Consider the following 22,831-nt stretch of genomic DNA (forward strand, 5'->3'; position numbering starts at 1 on the left):
GACCATGCCTGTCATGTGTCTTCAAACGTTTTAACTTTGTGTTTTTTTTTCAAGTTAGCACCTGGCCTGGCTACGTGTATATATATATATCTATATATATATATCCCAGCTTCATATCAAGAGAGGTACATGTTACTGTTTCACTATGTTGATACATTGTTCTGAACGTGCCTCGCGTTGAAAGGAGAGAAAATTGCAGGAACCAAGTCACGCGCCCAAATTAGAAAAAGTGGTACCATAAAGTACATGTAGCAGTTGGGTTCATATTGCCTTTGCAAGAGTTTAAGCTATCGGCATTGTAAATGACAAAGCCTTTTACTTAAGCGCTTTTAAAACCAGAAATAAGTATAATGCCAATAGCTTCAGGGATGTGAAATTCCTATAGCCCGACGCCCAGGACATATTGTTTGGGGTCAAGGGCAACAAGTTTTCATGTGTATTTTGTCCTTGGGACAAGTAGGCCCACCCCTGCAGCGCAAACCCTTTAGCAGCCAGTTTGCAGTACCATATTATGGATCAGGGAAGGGCACAGTCTGCAGTAAGGTAATCTTTTTGTCCATATGTTTATGCTGTTCAAACTTGTATTTATGGTTCATTAGTTGAAAACCTTTGGGTGAGCTTTCAAAGTAAATCTTGTAAGCACCAGCTGCACTACTGACAGCTTCCAGTATAAAAACGTGCACACACGTTTTTAAGGTTTAGCAATATTAGACTATGCATAATCCTCCCAGGATGCTTTCTGATTTGATGCAAATACTTGAAGAAGCTTGAAAGCAAGATTGATGATACTTTGATTTCAAAATAAAATGTTCTTTAAAGAAAATGAAAGCAGGAAAAAAACATTTTGCTAAACTACTGTAAAATGTCTGGTACCATTTATTTGCAGCATCATTTAGTAACATGTTTTTGATGCATGCTAGTATTCCCCAAAAATATTCATAATGGAGAATCAGTGTAACCAGTTCCAATAAGATTATGGGAAACACAAACAAGCCAGTGGGTCTGAAATTGGTGGGCAGCTTTTCAGTTTTGTCAATGTGTGACTTGTTTTGGCATGGTTTTTGTAAACCTTTATTGGTGTGGGAGCTGCCCGGCCCTCACCATTATAACAAACATTGGCAAAAGCAAAAATTGTTTTTGGTTAGTTACTCGCACTGAACAAACTTACTTTGTGTGCCAACATGCTCCATCTGAAAAAGCAGAATGCTGTCACTCACAGTGAAGCCAGCCAATACAGAGAGAGAGACGGACTTAATAAAAGATAACGGTCATGGTCAACACCAGACCAAATTAGGGGCCCAATTATTAAAGAAAGTCTCAAAAGGGCACCCATGGTATATGTCCTTTCATTAAGTGCAGCTATATGGCTTTCGTGAATTACCAAAAATTTACAGAAGTAGATCGATCAAGAAAAAGTACTCCTAGAAAATATTTGTGAACTGCATGTTAGCATGAGCAAATATGCATGTGTACATTTGCTCATGTGAAAATCTAAGTATTTGAAGTTCACTTTCCCTCCAACCACTTTTTTCCAACTCCAACATTTGTCAGTATGGGAAAAGATTAGAGAGTTGTTGAAAACCCTTAAAACATGCACGTTAGTAGGTTTGCACAGACTCAAAATGGCATTCTAACCCTGGAACTATTGCTTACCACTACCTTCCGCCCCAATATGTAGATCTGCGGAAACGTGGCAACATGAGGGGACTGCAAGTATTCAAACACTACCATGGTAGGAGCCCTGGCATAATCAGGAGAGACTATATCAGAGCTCTTATATAATGCCATAATTTGTCGCTGCACTACATGGAACCAAAGGGACATGTGGATTTATTTATAGGACAAGTAGATTTATGAAGCAACCTGCCCCATGGACAAGTAGATATCTTATTAAATTCCACACCCCTGTAGCTTAAACCCTTGCAAATGCAAGACCACTTGAATGGTGGCCATGTCCCTTTTAGACGCTGCTCGCCTTATTCAGGTTACAGTGAGCAGCGTCTAAAGAAAGGGGCGCAGCCAACATTAAAGTGAAAGTGCAAAATAAACAAAAGGTACTGTAGCGCGGTCACCAAAGTTAAAGCGGACTGTGATGGCAAATTAACTAAATAAGCAAAGCCCCTATAAAGTGGACAGTCCCGCAAATTAAATCAGGCGGTCTCTATAGTTAAAGCAGACCCGCAGCCATTACTATTAAAAATATAAACGCAGGTGGCGTGCTGTCTTGAAGGTACGTAATAACATTGTGGGTGGACTAGTGTAAGATCATTAAACAAAAAAGAGCTCACAGACAAGATAAAGCAGAACGTGTACTAAAAGAAGTAAAAAGTCTAGTCCTTATGAGAGGTACAAATGCAGACAAGGCAGTACCAAGGAGGGACTAAATCCCATTCACAAATGTAAAGTAAGGACAGTAACAGGAGCCACCTAAAAAGATGGGCAGGGAAACAGGGAAAGAGTGTATGCCACACTTCAATGCAGCATGCCGAAGAGCAGCGCATGTGCTGCCCAGGCTCAACCTAAATAGTAGTACTAAAGTGGGACTACTAAGCCTATTGACGAATCAAAAGCCCAAATTTACAAAGGACACTAACAGGAGTCAATTGAAAAGACAGATGTAAAATGGGTAGTGCTAATTTTAGCCAATTTTAGACATAGTGAAGGGGGTTCACTATGTCGATGGTTATTTTTGAGAGGTCAGGCTGCAGGTTAAAATTTTGATGGTATTTTTTGTCACACTACTGGGTGGCACAATAATTTGCAATCCAGTGGGGTTAATTAACTTTCCATGCCGTGGATGTTTTCTGCACTACCTACTACTGCCCTACAGGAAAATTAGATATGCTAATCAGAGATTAGCTAAATTTTATATGTAATTTTGGGTGGGCATGGGTCACCAGAGGACCTGCATTGGAAAGTAGTGCGCAGTTTAAAATCAGCAATAAATTTCCATAGGAATGGGGTTGACTGTTTAAGACAGACAAGATAAAGCAGAATCTGTAATAAAACAAGGAAAAAGTCAGTCCTTAGGGAGGTTCAAATGCAGACAAGGCAGTACACCAAGAAGGGACCACTAAGCCTTTTCATCGATCAGAAGCAACGATTTCTAAAGGACAGTATTAAAAAGATAGACGGGAAATGTATGGAGCTCCTATTTCATACCTTATGAAAGCATACCTCGCAGAATATCGCCGCCAGGGCTCGGAAAATCCCCCCAAAAAAATGGTACTAGTCCTGCAGGACTAGTACCTTGAAAAATCTCCTCGCCCTAACTGAAACCTACTTGACCTCCGGTTCTGAAAGCGGAGCAAATGTGACAAGATAAGATTGAAGGCCTCTTAATTGCTCATTAACTTTGTGAGCAATAAAAATGCCTTTAAATCACATTATCTTGTCACATTTGCTCCATTTTCACAGACCGAGGACAAAAGTTAGTTTGTCTTCCTACTCGCCAGAAAGGGAGAGTAGGAACTAATAAAAACAGCTCACCCTCGTTAAATTTAGCTCGCCTATGCGAGCGGTCGAGTGGATTTTTTGAGCCCTGGTCGCCCAGGCTCTACCAGACAACAGACTTCTGCACTTGCAGCTGGATGTCAGACAATGCTAATACTCCAATATCTTGACAGGCCAAACTTGGCAGCCCTCCTCTTCTCAGCTATGTGCGCAAGACAGAGGACAAACTTTTCACATCGGCTTCCGGTCAAACTGCAGAACTGTGAGGCGACAGGTTCTCGACTTTTCCTTCCCAGTAAAACAGACACTAACTTAAGGAGTGCAATTTGAAATAAGCGGAGTCTCAACTGCACGCATAGTGAGGGGCAGGATAGTATCGTTTCCACATAACAGAACTTTTCTTCACGCTATGTGCATTTCCGGATAAAGCCTATACATCTGATCAAAGCTGGGCTATTTATGCCACTGTGGCTCAAACGGTAAAGTAACAATGGTTTCACACAAAAGAGGGGCTACACTACATCGGGGCACCCTGGAGCAAGGAGTAAGTGTGTGTGTGTGTGTGTGTGGGAGGGGGGGGGGGGGGGGGGGGGGGGGGTGGAACAGACCTAAAGTGCATGGCTCAGGTACAGGCAGCTTAGTACGAGAGGGGGGAGGCAAAGGTTGCTGACTTATAGGACAAGACAAAAGGGGCCACGTAAAAAAAAAATATATATAAAAAATGTTTAAACGTTACAAAATTAATATGAATTTGAAACCCTTTGTGACCCAATAAAGACCTCATGAAAGGTCAAGTGTCAAAACCAGTCATTCCATTATTTTGTACTGTAGGCTAGTCACTGAGCAAAGAAAACTGACGAGTAGAAAAACGGCCCGCTAGCATAGATTGTTTTATGCGATAAGCAGCACGATTATAACATTCGTACCTCAAACTCTCTGATGTAAGGCGCAATACCGCAATACGGCTGGTTGTGGTGTTTTTCGTGTGGCAATTTCTCCAGAGGCGGCAGGTACGGAACAGGGTCCCTTGGTGCGAAAAGAGCCAACAAATTTGGGGGTAGGAACTGCGTCATCGTGGAAATCTGTTGGAAAAGAAATAGCATTCATTTAACAACAAAAATTACCACAAGAACACTGACGTCGCAAGCAAGTAACTGCCTACTCATCAGTGACAGTTGTATAGATCACCTGTTTGGGCTCACAAAATAACGAATTAACGCGGGCAGACATCAAGAAATGCAGACTAAGCACCGTGGGGGACAAACTGGACCAGTTACGGTCATTAACAGGGTGTAATTATGATACAGTGACGAGTACATAAAGTATCTAGAGCACATTAACATTAAGCAGCAACTCAGATAAAAGTCGCCTGCAGAGAAGAGAAATTACAAGCCAAAGACCTAGAAGCATTTGCAACATCTTAGAAACGAATTACCAATTATAAAACACGTCTAATAATGGGGTTTGACTACGTGATCTAAACAGGATGCATGTTAAACACTAATGTTAGATCACCAGGTTGCCCAAAACCAAAGCATACTGTAGCAAATAAAACCCGCCTATTTTCGGGTCTCGTCTGGCGACAGCAGCGCTGCCCTCGCCATGCGAGGGCTTCTTGTAATAAATACGGTTGAGCACGGGGACTTGAAGTCCCGCCCCCTCTTCCCATTGTGTGCATCATGTTACAGGCCAAACGCTAGCTTTCTATTGTAAAGGAGGCTTCTTAGTCCCTCCTAGTTACCACCCTGTCCACTTTTGGCCCCGCCCACAGGGACTCAAACGTTTACTGGCGGAGTTACACGTCCTCTTTTATAACTCAGCAAGCAATCTTATTTTCATTTTCAGCGCAGTACTACATGACAGTGCGGTTGCTTTAAGTTTCGCTAGGTATGTATACAGTGGTCAGGGTCTATTGATTATAACCAAGAATTTATCATGGAAACCTTTACGTTAATAAATTATTTAGAGATTCCTTCTGTGCAGTACAAAAACATTTATTCCAACATTATGGTGATAGTGTACTTAATGCTATTCAGATAAGTACCACAAGTACTACAACAAGCAAGAGACCAATTACTTCATTGGATCAAGCAGAAAATGGAGGACGTGAGTCTCAATTAAGTTGGTATAGAAAACTTTCTTGTGGGTACAATTCACATGTATTCTCTACATAGTAAACATTTCAACGCGCTCAAAGTGACAAGAAAAAGAGACAGTTAGGTGGGATGGGTGTGGTTGGGTACAGGTGAGGACTGGGTAAAGGATGTTGTGACCTTACTACAATCACAGTGGTATTCAATGCAACTTTTACAGACTAATTTTGTTTATTAGTTCCATATAACTCTTTAACATAGGATCTGTATTAATCAATGGGTTGCTTCCTATGTTGAGAGGGTAAGTACAATCCGGTCTACGTTTCGACCCCTGGATTAAGGGTTGATTGAAGCCTCATTCTGGGGTCTTCTTCAAGACTTAGGGGTGCAGGAGCGCTTAGTGTTGGGCCGTCCAGTGGCCTATTGAGATTGGACCATCATCGGTTCCTCTGTAGTTAATAGTGACTGGGACATCTGCGGATTTCCAATCAATTAGTGCATTTTATCATTTCCGTATGGCTCATCCAGATGCATTTATTTCGTCAGGACTTCATCAGAGCGAGTGCATTCAGCAGCGCTGCCCGGCCGCGAGTGAGCAAGCCGCGAGGTGCAGGCGCTGGATACTTCCTGGATGCTTTAAGTTTCGCGGCTGCGTTTTTTTGTTTCTACGTTTCAAGCGGATTGCTACTTTATTTTGCGGCCGGGTTTTTTCTGTTTCTAAGTTTTAAGCTGCAGAACCAGGAGACAAACTAAGTTGGCTTTGCCCGAATTGAAACCGCAACACCCCCATTCTCTAGCATGAATAAACATGTTACCAAGTTTTCACTTGCAGCCCTCCTTTTCTGTTGTGCTGCATGTTTTGTGTTAGAGTGTGCCCAAGGCTGCTCCGGAGAGCCCAGTGTGCCAGCCGATGATAAGTGCTGCCTGCCTCTTCTCTGCTGTGCAGGCTTTCCAACTCTTGGGAGTTCGAAAATTCGTGCACTTTCTGAAGTATCGGAGCACCATTATATTTTATGTTTTTAACCCCTTCCATGCTGCCTCGATTCTGCGCCTGTGCGGCAGAATTGCGAGTGGGCGGGTTTATGAAAGCCCCCAGCCGTCAGCACACGAGCACTGTAGTGCATGACGGCTGGGGGCCGTCATCAGCATGGAAGGGGTTAGTAAGCAGTACAGCACATACACCATGCTGTGCTGCTTACTCAAAGCATTGAAAAAATTAAGTTTAACGAGCTGCACCTTTATTTACATGGCGCCGCTCACCAAACTCATTTTGTGCTCTCTGCAAGCCCCGCCTCACCCCACTCCCCAAACTCTACTTGTTCAATATTTAATACTTTTAATAAGCAGCGCGGCACAGGCAACATGATACCTGCTTACTAAAAGTATAGGGGGAAAAGTTTGGTAAGCTGCGCCTTTATTTTATTTCTTTAGCAGGCGATCACGACAGCAGAGGAGCGTGGGCAGATGTTTGTTTTTTCCCCTTCATAGTGAAGTAGTAATGTTCGTCAGCAGAAGTCTTGTCGGCATCTATGGGGTCGACAGAATAGTTATAGTAGGTGTAGACAGTGTGCACAACATCAAACAGAAATGACATTGGAAGTTTAGATGGCTTGTGGGTCCTACACTGTTGGGGGGACCTCTCAGGTGTTCGTCGACAATGGCTTAGAAGAACTCTTAAGTGACGCAGGAAACTATTTCCACTGTGCCAGGGACAGATGCATTGATGATTCTCTCGACGAAGATATTGTAGATGAAGCATTTGGCAGAATCCTGTGGGAGAGGACTACCACTTTAGGAGAAAGACTGCGTAGTCTGACAGACTTTCTTTTTTAAAAGCTTGCTTATGTAAGGACATTGCTTATTGAAGCTATGGCTTCCGTAGCATACACTTTGATGGTCTTACTTGATTCCAATACTTCCAATTGTGGGGGGTTTATACGCACCACATGGTGATGGTGCACGTTGTTCTGACGTATCTTCCGAAGAGAAAGAATATCTGGCCTTAGACTGCGGAAGCCTCATCCAAAACCAATTGGTTTACTTCTATTTTATGTTTCTGTGGGACTAAGATACGAGCATATGAATCTATTAAAGATACAATGCTGGAGAATGGCAGTACTAAGCTACTCGGATCTCTGTTCATATGAACAGTCCCTGAGCCAAGAGAAGGCAGAAGCCAGGATAGGGCTTTGCCGGTGTGAATTTTTCTAGTTTGTGATGGTAAATCTGTTGTTCCTTCTATCATGCACAGAAGATGGGGCAGGAGGGTGATGAGCCTGCGTTCTGTACTTCAACATTAATTGCTCGCAGCGGGACATAGTGGGCAAAGCCTGAGTTCAAGTCATCAGTAAATTGCCGTTTTACAATAGCAGAAGTGTCCTTTTACTGCCTGCTGTGCTATAAAAATGTTGGGGGTGCGTGGGTGGCTGTAACAGACGTGCTACTTTGTTTGAGAAGTAAGCTATTTTTATATCCCACAAATGTTCCAGTTGTGCTCGTCCTATTCATTGTAATTAATGGATTAGTAACTTAAGAATAAACATATAAAAGCTAAAAGCAATTACAATCATTGGCACTCTTGTCTAGAGAGTTGTTTAAACTACTCACTCCACCTTGTGTACACTACTGACCAGACACCATTTCATGAACAAATAAGCCTTGAAACGGTCATAGTTAACCCAGAGATTTTGCTAAAATATTACCTGGACGAAATAAAATGGGCATCAGGACATTTGGCTTTCCCTGGAAGAGCACATTGCCTCCCAGCTCTACACTTCACGGGTCCTGTGACCTGGTTCCAGTTGCTAGTGCACTTGTTTTCACCTTTTCTATTTTAAGATGACAAGTTTGTGCTAGCAAAATGGCACGTGGTTTTCAGAACAGGTGTAGATACCATGAAACAGGTCAGTTATAATGATTTAACAAGCATTGGCATAGCAAATAGGTCTCGCCTTTCCTTATAAGGTCCCAAAGATTAGACCTATTGGCAATGCCAATGCTTGTTTTTGTTGTTAACAAGTACACATTTGTGTCCATTTTGGCAAACTTCTAGGCCTGGCGTGTAATGGCGCTGGGGAGAAGAGGGAACTGCTGATCAAGAGGCACATTCATTAATGTACACAAACCTTATTAAAACGGCACGACAGTAAACAAATCTGGAAAAATTTATTACTGATGGGCAATTAAGTTCACTTCCTGGCTTGAAGTGGGTGTCAAAGTGCATGCGTGTGGAGATGGAATGGGTTAAAGTCCTACTCTCGTTTCCAATAAAATAAAGGACCACAAGGTGAGCACGTAACAGTTACATTTATAAAAGGGATAACATATCAGCGAGGTCTGAATTGATGCCTCTTCAGAGTTGCCAGTTATTTAGATTAATCACGAGAATAACCTATCATAGTGAAAAGGTTTTGGAGTGCAAGTCCTGTCCCTTAGTCATGCCGCAGACTGTTGTGAATCATTTTCTCCATGATCTTTGAAGTGCCTTCCCAGTGTATTCTGCCATTTTTTGCTCCTTCTACCCGTGTTTGGTACTCTTTTGTACTCGGGTTATATTGAGCGGATATGTTTGTTCTATCATGTTCTGATTCAATGCCCATTAGATTCCCAATGTTAGACGGACAAAAAAAATAAACTTTCAGCCATTGGTTTCTTTTAATTATTACTCCATTGTATGCAGACAGTTGAATTAACAACAAAGAGTACAACTCTCAAAAGTGAGTGGGGGGGGGAGGGGGGGGGGGAAGAGAGTTAACAATGCAGATTAATATCCGGGATAGATGACACGCGCATTACCAAAGATGGTACGATAACAAGGTACAGCAAATGGAGCACGTATAACTACCTCAACAAAAAACGCTTGATAACCAAACGAAACCAGTCGCCCATGAGAGAAAGGGCACGGCTCGCACAGAGCCTGCATCGTTTACAGAGGGCCACTCAAAGGAACCACTTCTAAGGAGCAATGCAATAGCAAATGGAGCGTAGAGGGCATGCTTGCTTTTCTCAACATCCACTCGAGGAACTGATGCATTTAGGGATTAAAGCGGTTTCAGTGAATGACGGATGTGGTAGACCAGTCCGTAAATCTGACCAACGGTGTTCCGTAATAACGAGATTGCCAATAATACAACCGACTATTATTGGCAGGGAGGCAGTGGTCATCATGCGCATTTCCGTGGCGGGGCGACAAATGGCCAAACCTAGACCATAGGACAAATTGAGTGGAACACATTGTATTTACACTGCCTCTGATGAGGCAAACTACTCGGAAAACCATGCGTAACTTTTGTCAGTTATGGATCGCGGATTAACTGGGTTCACATAGTGGCCAAACAAAAACATTCGTGCGCGCGTTAAACGGATTGGTTTTGTTGACGGGTGGCAGAAGCCAGCCCACCGGGGAAACGGCCACTATGTACCGGAAAGGGAGGAGGCACTAAGAGTGCAGTCGCACACTAGGTAGAAACCCCGCGCGTTGCAAACGGGAATCAGCGATTCGCCTCCCACAATATCAACACCCTTGAACAAACAGGCGACACACGTCTTTGGAGATGTCCGGGCTTCTCTTTTAACGAGGTACAAGGGGACTCGCTACAACGCGCCACTTTAAAAAAACCAAATCAGGGAGAAGCGCGAAGAATGCAAATAGCAACGGCATGCTCTCTTTGTTAGTGCGTGGGTCCGGATATGAAGCAATCCGGGGACTACAATACGACACTGCACGCTCGCATAGGCCGCGTTTGTCCTATCACGGGGGGCCGAGGCTCTAAGGCTTTCCCCGTACCCCAAAGCTCTAGGCTGGCATGTATATCCCCAAGTACCTCTCCTTACCTAGCGGCGACGACTCCACTACGGGCCTTAACAGGCGGAGCGCCTTCTCCGCTCCAGCCCCGGCTGCGTTCTCGCTCCGGATCTTCAGCAGCAAGAAAGAAAGGACAGGCCTCAGGCCGCGCGCAGTCCTACGTCGATCTGGAATTCATCCGCCGCCGGAAGGACACGTTACAGTTGAGCGTGCGTCACGCAGTGTCCTTTCGCGAGCAGGAAAGAGACGTCTTGCGCAATCCAAAAGAGTTCTCGAGAAGGCAGGCGTGAAAGACTCCCCAAGCACAGCCAGGCACTGGAAAGATTATTTGAGAAGGGCGCGGTTTAATACTCAATGGGTGTTTCCGTGGGCGGTCAGTCTTGTAAGTCCACAAACGAAAATAGACTACTTAGTAAGTTGAGGGTTGTTTTTGGGGTGCAAAAAATAAGTTTCATGAAAAATATCGTCAGGTTAAACCTGCGGTTATTTTTCGACAAATAAATCCAGATTTTTGTCCGATCACGAGGGTTTTGGTGCGAATAGCACCAACAATCCGCAAGTTATTCTCCCCCCCAAAAACTCGTAATTGTTTTGAGTTTTGGGGAGCAAAAAATAAGTTTCTAGAAAAATACCGGTTATTTATCGGCAAAAAAATCCAGATTTTTCCCGACGCTGCGGTTTTTGGTGCCATAAGCACCAACAATCGGCAAGTTATTCCCTAAAACTCGTAATTGGTTTGAGTCCTTCACACCCTATAAAATTCAGTTGGCTCGTATTTTCACTGTGCCAAGTTTACAGTTTGTTTTTTTGTGTGCTTATTTATGTGCTACATTTCATTGCATATGTGGGTTACTTTTAAGTGATACTTTAGGATGAGTAAATCAGAGAAGTTATATCCTGTTGTAATCAAACGAAGATCCAACTCCAGGGTACAGAGAGCCCACACTAGGAGCAGCCTTCCTGCTGCTCAGCCCATACACCAACTGCCACCCTCACTCATCCAACATTCCACAGCATCATCACGCATCAACATTCCACCCCACACTCACACTAGTTGAGCAGCAAGTATAACACATCCCCCTTCTTTACAGTGAACAAGAACATAATGCAATGGTTCATGGAAAAGTACGCATTGGTAAAAGGTACATGCATGGAAAAAAATGAGGACCCATTGCAAAGATGTGAAGATGAGTAAAAGGGCCTACCAGTTAAGATCAAAAGCAAAGAAAGCACAGTACAATAGTCATGCAAGTTAACATCAAAATGCAAGGAAGGCACAGAAGGATGTAACTTGGTAACCTTTGCTGTGCGGATTGTGCTAACTTGGAGGAGCATTATTGGGAGATACGGATTGGGGTTGACTCGCAAACCCCTCCTGAGGACTTCAAAGCAAACAGGCAACTTCTCGCCACTCGCACCCGATAACAACAAGGGGAGAAGCTTGGGAAAAGACTACGACTCCCAAAAGACATTGCGGACCAGTTACATCCACCCGCCACGCCCAGCCCAGAGCTGACCAGGTGAATAAAATCACCGGACCTGCGCACCGCGGGACGAGCCGCGTAAAGGGCGGGCCCTCTTAGGCCCTCAGAGGCCGGGCTGGGCCCCTTCCCTTTCCGTTAGCATATTGATGTCCATGATTGTACAAGGACTTCCACTACAATCACTGAGTAAGCAGATCCACCTAAACAACTCTAAATGGTTCCTTGTAGTAAAATGTTTTATTAGAGATTGGCCTGAGATCATTGTTAGAGTCGAAGCTTGTTCTAATTAGGCTCTCCCACCCACTACTAATTGTTACAATGTCGTCCCTTCAAAAGGAAAATTCACAATTGCCTGGAGGAACTAAACGAGGTACACTCGATAACTACATTTTCAGGGTTGGCTCAGAAACTGACAGGGAAACTATGCTTGCAGAGCGACAGGCCGAGAGACGCCGCTCAGTGGAGCTCATTAAGAATAAGCGTTCGTCTCTGGGCACGTTGCAGCTAGCTATTTCACCCATCCCTAGTCCCATTTGCGAAAAGGAGGGCTGTGCTGAATCCCTTAATAATAGTATCCCAATAATTTTCCAGGATAGATCCCCTACACTAGCTGAATTTAGTCACCCGACAATAAATGTCTCAACATCTTCTTCTAACCCGATCCTAGAGGTCGAAGCTCTGTTAGACACTCCTCTACCTAAAGCTAAGTCAAATCAAAAAGCAAAAAAGACACATGAATCTAATCAAGCCCAAGGTCCGCCCCCGAAAAAAAGGAGAAAGAGGGGCAGTGGTCCACACAAAACAACACCACCCATACTAACTTGGGGAACACCAAAAGCTCCTTAGACAATCCATCCTTAACATCTGTAGTGGTTACACCACCACATGTTCCATTAAAAGACTCGTCCACCACTGATCTAGTGGGCAATATGGAACATTTAATTAGATCCCTCATACTGCCACTAGCAGAGAGGCTAAAAAGAATAGCCCTACAATTGGGAAAGCTGGAACAAGTCATTTGGGGAAATCAAAGAGGCCACTAAGGACCTACAAAAGTTGACACCAGCCCCCCCAATATCTGTCCCAGCCCCAAATATCACAATTCAAAAAGAAATAAAAACTGTGAATCCACCCAAAACAAAAGTGACAAAATTAACCCCCCCTAAAACAACAGAGCCAAACATAAACATAAAAAGAAAAGAGAACGAGGCCCTAGTGAGTGGAAAATTGAACCCTCCTCGGAGTGTTCCAAAAGTGAATGACCAAAAAAATGCTGTGAGGGAAATCCCACCTAAAAGGCTCATAGTGGAATTGCGCCGGAAGCAGTCCCATATGTGGTGGTTCTTACTGGTGTGCCTCCCCTAGAGGAGGGTAGCGCAGAAGCTGAATACCAACTGAGAAACAAAGTCATATTTTGGCTAAAACAGAATCGCCCACTCCCTCCAAATATAAACGGCAAAATTCTGTATGTCAGACGTCTTCCCTGGCTAGGAAAAAGACATAAAAGGGGATATCATAGTAATACATTTTAGAGATGAAAGAGCTGTTGGACACATTATTAATTGGATTCCTAAAAATGGCAGTAATGTAATTACTGCACGTGTTTTGACATACTCCTATCCCAGAGGTTCAACGGCCCCTGTAAGAAATGTCAGGCCCCTGTTTCATCTCCAGAGCAATCACACAGGGCCCCCATTTCGGAACCAGAATGACTGGTTCAGGCCTCCACTCTTAAATTTGGAAAATTGTCCTAGGTTCTTTTCCCATCAGCAATTTAACCATCCCATTCCCGTGTACAATCGTTATGCCGTTTTTTCAGGCATGGAGGGAGTTGACCGACTTGATTCTGGGATTCCACCTAACAATACTTCTGACAGCCCACAAAAGGTGTCATTTACGACTATAGAACAATCCCCTAATGCCCTTTCATTCACCCAAAGCCCAAAGCAATCCTGTTTGCAGGATATAGTGATTGACCCCGCGACTTTGACTGCGGGTCAGAATCATTCTTCTATAGCTTCCACCTCTAAACAGGACTTAATCCCAAAAACCACTAATAGATTGGCATCAGACAATGGGGATGTAAAGGGGCTGAGAAAAAACATTGTGTCGCAGTTCTATTTTGGAATGTGGCAGGGCAGCGGGCCAAAGTGACTAATGATAAATGGGTGGACTTTATTCCCAAATTTGACATTATAGCAATACAGGAGACCTGGGCATGTGATGTGATACATATGGAGGGTTTTAAGACCTATTTCTCACCTGCTCAACCATCTACTTCAGGCAGAGCGAAAGGAGGTCTAACAATTTATGTTGCAAACCTCCTCAACACAACTGAAGTTGTGCCCATCAAATTAGACCCACATTTTCAGATTCTAAGGTTATGCTTCAATAACAAGGATAATTTCCTTGTAGTAAATTTCTATAACAACCTGTCAGATCTTGAAGCACTGAATGTGGGATCCCTGATTCGCTCTATACTATTAGCTCGCAAGAGAAAGGCCGTCAAGGAGGAGGTAATTATTTGGGGGGGGATTTCAACCTGGGACCATGTATTTCTGGAAGAAATGACATTTGTGGTATCCTAGATGAAGCCAGCAACCCAATCACACACTTTAGGCATTCCACCTTAGGTAACCTCCTCAACTAAATAATCTTTGAATTAGACTTAGTTGTAGCAAATAATCTTAACAAGGCAGATTTGTTACCTACACCAACATTTCATGGGAGGGGGCACCAAACAGTCATAGATTATATCCTGGTTTCAAATGGCGAAATGTCGGCAGAAGCAGTGTTCACTTCACATAAAACTGCATTAAGTGACCACACCCCAATTAGCATCTCAATGCCATTGTCCCAGAATCCAAGAAGCGGTTATAGTTCCATTTTAGCACAAAACAACTTGGCCGTAAACAGAATAAACGGTTACGCTTTGAAATGGGGGAAAATAGACCCCACAGAAATAACAAAGCAAGTGGTAGCAAGGGCTTTCCCTTACCTCACAAAATGTCTTAGCTTGGATGTAACAGATCAAGAAATCATTACCAACTTTGAGGCAATTATAAAAGTGATTAATGAGGCTTTGTGGATTGAAGTAAAACATAAATCCACACAGAATAAGGGCTGGTTTAACCACGCTTGTCAGGGTGAATTCTTTTTATAGATTGGTTGCATATCCTTCCAGAAACAATTGGGCAAAAGTGCTGTCGCCCTGTCCTTGTGATGCAGTCTCTTCCCAATCTACTTCCCACACCATTTTTTTCTGTAACTTTTATTACAAACTCAGGAAAAAAAGACTGATACCTCTTTTAAGGAGTACTGGTTTTAAACAATATCGTCCAGCATTGCTTTTCCTACAACTGCTACAGGGTGAGCGGCTTGTATTTTTAGTGGCTAGCTTTCCCAAATGTCTTGTCCGCCACCGCATGACTTTAGATTGTACACTTTATAACACTTAAATCTGAAATTTAATACTGTAATAAGCAACGCCAAGTTTTTTAACTGAATTCAATTCGTTGGTTGCCAATTGCTCAATATTTTAAACTGTAAATATCGTATTTTAAAAATTGTTTTATAAATGGTTATTCGATTGTATTTATTTATGCATATGTATATGTCTATTTTTCTGTATGCTTTTTTGATTTGCAACCAAAATCGAAATAAAGCAATATTGACTTAAATGCCAACATAAGATATGAATTGATGGAAAAACCTCAGCGGTGCAGTAGAACTCGCCCCACAGAAAAAATACACTAACGTGAGATTATCCCCCAACCGCACAAGTGGAAGGAATACGCGAACAAGTACACATACACCACTCAACACAATGCCAATACAAGTGGGTGATACTCAAAGTCAACCACCAACAACAAAAAGGTGGCAGACGCAAGTGACTCCTGGCCAGTCAACTCTAACACAACTCCAAAAGGGTGATCTGCCTAAATCAACCCACACCCACAAAAATAGTCTCTAGAAGTCTTCAATCGATCTATGCAGAAATAGAGGGTATTGTAAGTTCCCTCAAAGAATATTCAAAACAGTTCACAAGTTTCTTATATGCTACCTCATGCATACCTGATATAAGGGACAGTATAGCCTCCCCTATTTGTGTCTGACGCTCCGGTGTTTAAAAGTTATGGCAAGGGAAGTCGGGTCACTTCCTCCTCCCGCACTCGTTTGAAGGTTCCGTCGTCTTGAACCTAATACAAAGAAGCAGCAGTGCTAATTACACAGTCCCAGATTATATAAAACGGTATAAGTGAAAAAATCGAGCAATGTTAGTACGTCTCCTGAGTTAAATAACTCCAATGTCAGCGATTTCTACACTGGACTCCAAATCCCAGCATACCTTCCGTGAGGCAGTCAAACACCCTGGACCCAACTTCAGATACCCGTCAAATATTCGATGTAATACCGTGCACATATATTTCATAAAACGTCTACAATGAAAGATAGCAGAGACTCATGTTCCTTTATAGGGACATTGCTAGGTATATATGTTCCCATACCAAAAATGACAAATTTCCATTTGCTCGAATGGTCATATATCTAAGACTCTCTCCCATGTCTATAAGGAACGTCGGGGCTCTCCCAGAAATTCTAAACTGGGGGTACATAACAATAAGTGAAGCTCCCTACAATTTTCACCCCCCCCACCCACAACCCCCCCTTTTTTCCTTTGTCGTTTTCTTTCACTCTTTTCTCAACCTTATCCCCACCAATCTATATTTATTTATTACAACTCTTGCTGTACCAACATTGGTTTGTTAGCAACAACTGTGAATTTTGTAACCTATGAGACAACAATGATTTGGAAATTCATGTTATTGATGGAATTCATGGATATAATCTTGTGAAATTGTAACTGTGTCTCTGGACAATAGACTAATATGAATTAGTCGTAACTTTTCTGCTAAGTTGAAGCATATCATGTTCGGTCCCTTTTCCTCTCTGTGTGTTGCCGCACAATTTCTTCCCCCTTCTATGGCCACACAGTTTGGAAAAGGGATTGTTAAGAATCCTGTTGTGCCTTTACCGTAGGTATATGTCCAAAACATTTTGTGAATCCTTATGTGACATAGGCACTGTCGAACATGTATCGGAAGCAAACGATTATGACATCTTATAATGTGGCTCTAGTTGGTCTTATCATGATACCTTGTTTTCTGGCCCTAGTGGTCCTTTCAATATTAAGTACCGCGCCTTCTCTTTTACTGTGAGCTATAATTTGTAATAGGTTTTTTAAAATGTGTAATATGTATGGTAAATTGTGCTTAGGAATAGGATTTATGGCCCATGAAACTCATGGAACCTTTTTATCTACTTTGTTTTCAGCCCTGAAGAAACTCCCTGGAAGGGAGTGAAACGCGTTGGCTGATTTGTTTGTAAAGTGCATGGGGATTGTTTTTAAAAGAATGGACAAAAACAAATAAAGAACTTTTCTGTATACACTAGCGACTATCTTTTTGGACTTTTTCTTAGTGCGCCCCCACAAAGAACCAAACAAAGTACCTTTTGATCTGGAAAGCACAGCGACGTCAATTAGCAGCTGACGTCGGGGTTGGCAGCACAAAACTTTAAAGATTACAATTTGGAACTGGATTTTAGGTGCGGCACTGTAGGGTCCGCTGCTACATTCTCTGTGATTAGTTAAGACTATGTTGGAAACTTATTAGATGTTTGACCCACCCATCACCGAACCTAATACCTTTGCTGTTATGGATTGCTTTATGTCACATTTTTTTTTTCCAACTACCGCATTACCCTCAGGATGGAAGGGACTAGAATACCGCAATGCATCGCCCAAACTAACCATGGCCTCTTGTAAGCTCGAGAGCTAAACGCAGGACCCTGGTCAGAATGTAGTGCGCCAATTGCGTATGTGCCGATAAAGATTTGCAAATCCTTTGTAACAGTTCTGGCGTCAGCCAAGCGCTGGGGCCATAACCAAATAACTCTCGTCCTAGTAGTTGTGGGACCGCATTTGTCTCTAGGGACGCCTGCGAGTAGATAGCCCAATGCTGTCTAACAGAGGTGTCTGTATCAGGCTGGCTACTCTGTAGTCAGGTGTCTGGGTCGGTTCATTACTGCGATCTCTGTTGCAGTCTGGGCAATTAATTGCACATTAGTAGCTGTCCAAGCTCATTCCTGGCCACCAGTACACTTTGTCTAATTCCAGTATGAAATCTATGATCTTTTGATGTCTTAGACCCTCTCCCATGTGTGCTTCTTGTATCAAGAAAATTCTCCGTTTCCTGTTTGGAATTACTCTGTCCCCCACTCCAGGGATTCAAGCAAAAGGAACGGAGTTTGCATCAATTATGTAGGTATTTTTGAGTGGATAGTTTAGAGGTAACGCTGCATGATTGCCATCCATTGAGACTTTTACTGGTAATAGCGTTTCACCATCTATTGTTCTTTTTGAGCGCTTAATTGTAGCTATGGTAGCCGCTTGCACAGCTGACTTCGCGGCTTCATCAGCCAATGAATTCCCTGCAACGTGAACGCCATCACGCTGATGACTCAGTGTATGTATCACTTGAGTCTTTTGTAGTTCTTTCTGCAAAAGAACTACTTGTTCCCAAAGCAACTTATGCTTGATTGTGCCACCTTTAGCGTCTTTGAATCCGTTTTGAACCCAGTTCTGCAGATACTCATTGTAAGATTGAACGCAGTAATACGAATCGCACACTATAAGTGTGGGGAATTCGCGATCGGTATTTTCAAGCGCCATCTTGAAAGCCTGTAGTTCAGCTCACTGAGCTGTACAGTCTCCGAGTGATTGAGTTTTTGTGACCATAGGTCTAAATTTGCCTTCGCGCCAGCGACCTTTAACAATCGCGCACGCAGCACTATAGGCTTGTTTACCCCCAATTGCGGGCTGTGCTGATCCATCTGTATATATTATGCAGCCATAATGTTCAAGAGGAAGAATTTCGGTCGGCAGAGGACATTCATGTTCATATTGGAGAAATTCTTGTGTCTTTAGACTAGGGTCAAAAAAGTATTGAACGTCTGTTGCAGCAACAGAGTTAACCCATTGTATCCATCTCGGATGTAAAGCTTTAGAATTAGGAATACTTGCTCTTGTTACTGCCTCTAAGGCAGGTACAGGTGTAACGATCATTATGCGTTTACCCTGCGCGAGAGCTCTCTCTTTTGCAACAGCAATTTGAACCGCTGTCAGAATTTTCTCTGTAGAAGTGAACTTCATTTCTGCTTGTGTGTACAAGTTTGATTTGTAAGCTATTGGTACAGTTTCTCCTTCATTAAAGGTTAGGTACGTGAATCTGCATCTTCCTGGGATGATTCGGATTACAAGGTTGCGCACGTTTTCGCGCGTGCCTAGTTTAATTTTTGCTAACATGTCTGTTTGGACTGAACGCAAAATTTCTGTGTGTGTTTGAGTCCAATGTGTTGGTTTAAAATCAGGTTTGATTAATTTGTAGAGAGGTTTAACCCTCTCTGCGTAATTCAGAACGTAAGTTCTTCCAAAATTCAGGAAACCTAGAATTGATTGTAAGTTTTTCAGTGTCTTTGGAGGTTGGAGCAGCGCACTTTTCTCTAGAAAGTTTGTTATGTTATGTTATGTTAGTTTTGTCTTTTATAGCGCGTGGCTACTCCAGAGAGTGTCCCGGCGCTTTTATTAAAACCAGTCGTAGAGTAACACAACACAGAACAAGCAAAAATGGAACAGCAAAAATCAGAGAGAAAAGAATTACTGGGCAAAAAGCCAAGTTTTAGGGCCCTTCTTAAAATTCAACAGATTAGAGGTGCTGCGTAGTGCCAGAGGCAACGTATTCCAAATCTGTGGTGCCAGCAGCCTGAAGGAGCGACCCCCAATGCGGGCCCTCTTAACTTGGGGTACCACCGCAAAGAACAGTGATTCAGATCTCAACGATCGGGTCGGCTGGTAGAAGGCAATCCTCCTTTGGAGATATTTAGCTCCCGAGGCATGGAGAGCCTTATGGGCCAGGGTCAAGGCCTTAAAAACTATCCGCTTCCGGATAGGCAGCCAGTGGAGCGACTGCAAAAGGCGTGAAACTCTAGAACGTCTATAAAGGCCAAAAATGACCCGCGCGGCCGAGTTCTGGATGACCTGCAGACGTTGTAAAAGATATTCCGGCAGGCCAAGATACAGGACGTTGGAATAGTCCAATCTTAAGCCAATTAAGGCCTGCACCGTCGTCTTCCTATGATCTTCTGAGAGCAGAGGAAGAAACTTACGGAGCAGCCTCAGGAGGCCAAAACATGTCCCCGTGAGACCAAGGATCTGAGATCTTAACGCCAGGCCATTATCCATCTTGATCCCCAGATTCTTAGCTAGCTGGGAAGAGTGCGCTGGAGGAAACATGTTGACAGGCCACCATTCCTGCCAGTCTGGGTTGTGTGGGCAGCCGAAGAAGAGTACCTCAGACTTGTCTGAGTTGCACTTGAGGCTGTTGAACTGGAACCATTTAAAAACAGCCCCAAGGCACTCGCGGATACTCTCTCCATCAAAATCTTCTCCTTTCCTGCAGGTAAAGAGGAGCTGGGTATCGTCTGCATAAGATACAATCTGGGTCCCATAAGACTCCGCCAATGCCGCCAAGGGGTCATAAAGATGTTAAAAAGAGTCGGGCTCAACACAGATCCCTGCAGAACTCCGGACTCCCAAAGGCGGCATAACGGCGGAGCTGGGTGAGGCCCAGACCGTTTGTCGACGGCCAGCCAGGAATGATGTAACCCAGCTAAGCACCGTCCCCCTTAGACCGATCTCATGAAGTCTGGTGAGGAGACCCTCGTGGGGGACGGTGTCAATGGCCACCGACAAGTCCAGCATTACGAGCATAGCTTTGCCGCCCGAATCCAGTGCCTCTTTTATGGCCTCGGACACCTCCAAAAGCGCTGTCTCTGTGCTTAAATTGGGGCAGAAGCCAGATTGAGTGGAGTGCAGCAGATTGTGAGATTCCAAGAAATTGGAAAGCACGATATTAACATGCTTCTCCAGGATCTTAGCCAGCGCAGAGAGGAGAGAGATTGGCCTGTAGTTGACCAAGGCCTCCGGGTCAAGACCCGGCTTCTTAAGAAGGGGAATGACCTTTGCCTGCTTCCAGGCCTGCGGGACCATTCCCGGAGTCAAGGAGAGATTCAAGAGTGGATTCGCCAGCGGATTTACAACGTCGGCCATTTTCGCCAGGAATTTGGCAGGGCATGGGTCAAGAGGCGACCCAGATTTAAGATTGGCCATAAGTGCCAATGACGAAGGAGCTGAAATAGGCGGAAAATCTGCCAAGACTGAACCCGAAAGGGCCCATGGGCCTGGCCCATCTTCAAGGCTCGGAGGTACTTCAACTACCCTCAAAGGAAAAGAATCCTGGATCGATTTGATCTTTGTGTTAAAGAAGTTGGCGAGAGCGGAGGCCCACGAGTCAGAGGGGGCGACCAGGGTCGAATTAGTTCGAGGGGCCGTGAATTCCCCTGACGATCGTAAAGATCTCCTTGCATGAGTTGGAGGCAGCCTCTATCCTCCTAGCAAAATAGCCTTTTTTCTTTGAGAGGATGTCCCAATGGTAGGCCTTGACCGCTGTCCTGTAGACAAGCCTGGCTGCTGGATCATACTGAGCACGCCACGCCCTTTCAGCCACCTTGCATTGCCTACGAGAGGCCGACAATGCTTCGGTGAACCAGGGGGCAGAAACCCGTTTCGATGTTAATCGGGGGGCCGTCTCAGGGGCCAGATCGTTCAGCCTATCTGTTAGCCACGCCTGCAAGGACTCTAGGTCTTTCTCTAAAACTCCCGTGAAAGGGCAAGGATAATCGAGAGATGCTTGAGCCAGCATCTCAGGAGTCACCCGATGAAACGCCCTAGGGGCTCGCCCAAGCTGCCTAGAGGCGGTGCTAGTTGGTTTCTTTGTGCGTAGAACATAGAATTTGGCCATCCTATGGTCTGACCAGAGCACCTGGCAGAAGTGACATGATCTCAATGGGAGACGTTGAAAAAACCTGATCCAGAGTATGACCCTTTTCATGCGTTGGTCCGAACAGGTAAGGCGCCAAGCCTAAGGGGGCCGTAATCTCAATCAACTTGATCGTATCTGGGTCCGATCCCTCATCCATATGGAAATTGAAATCCCCAGCCAGGATGCAGTGCTCAGCTCTCAAAGCCAGCGCCGAGATAGCCGACTGCAGCTCGTCGAAGAAAGAGCCAGCCGGTCCAGGGGGCCTATAGACTAAGAGCCCTTTAAGAGATTGATGCGGCGCCAGAGCTATAGAGAAAGCAAGGGCTTCAGATCCAGTAATAGCATCCATGGGAATAATGGAGCAAGCGGCCCATTTATTCACCACAAGTGCTACTCCCCCACCCCTCCCATCCAACCTATCTTGCCTGAAGATATTATATTCTGAAGGGATTGCTATGGCTATATCGCGATTAGAAGAGTCCTCAAACCAAGTCTCTGTTAACATTAGACATAACAGCTTTTCAACAGTCAGGAGATCATAGATATCCTGCGCATGCCTACGTGCTGACCTAGTATTTAGAAGCAAACAGAGATGCTTCACACTATCCGGCTCCCTATATGGTAGACTGGCCGGGGCATTATCTGGTACCCACCCACAGCCAGGGCATCGTCTCTTACCCCTATATCGACCCGGAAAAACTTTATGACAGCCACAGGGTATCTTTAACAGAGACCGATGCTCAAACGACGTGTAGCAAATCCTAGTAGCAGCAGGAGAAGGTAATCTTGGAGAAAGAGCCCCGCTTGCCGCCCCGCTCGCCTCCGGGACGCTGACGGGCGCAGACGGACTGGACTCTGGCGTGCCTCCGGCGGTGATCTGGCTTTCCTGCTGCGTGTGACCGCTGCGCGTCAGCATGACTTCCTTAAGAGGAGGTCGAGCGTCCTTGGGCGCTAGAGCGTGCACTACACGCCCGGCGTCCTTCCCTCACCTAATCTGGCCGCCAAACTGCCCAGCTGCCGAGAGGCAGAAACAAAAGGATCCGGGACCCGCAAAAC

At 44.3% G+C, this 22,831-nt stretch overlaps 1 protein-coding gene across 1 annotated transcript in view; it reads right to left on the bottom strand.

Annotated features, from left to right (window-relative positions):
* SNRNP70 (small nuclear ribonucleoprotein U1 subunit 70) overlaps positions 1–10,669 on the bottom strand; it is a 47,696-nt gene extending 37,027 nt beyond the window's left edge. The window contains exons 1-2 of the mRNA XM_086930191.1: positions 10,380–10,669; positions 4,380–4,535 (exon numbers count right to left, since the gene is read on the bottom strand). Of these exons, the coding sequence (XP_086786317.1) occupies positions 4,380–4,526 (147 nt within the window). The 5' untranslated portion in view covers positions 4,527–4,535; positions 10,380–10,669. The remainder of the gene's footprint in view (positions 1–4,379; positions 4,536–10,379) is intronic.
* Between the last annotated feature and the right edge of the window lie 12,162 nt (positions 10,670–22,831).

Source organism: Lissotriton vulgaris, chromosome 7, assembly GCF_964263255.1.
Source record: "Lissotriton vulgaris chromosome 7, aLisVul1.2, whole genome shotgun sequence".
Lineage (NCBI taxonomy): Eukaryota > Metazoa > Chordata > Amphibia > Caudata > Salamandridae > Lissotriton > Lissotriton vulgaris.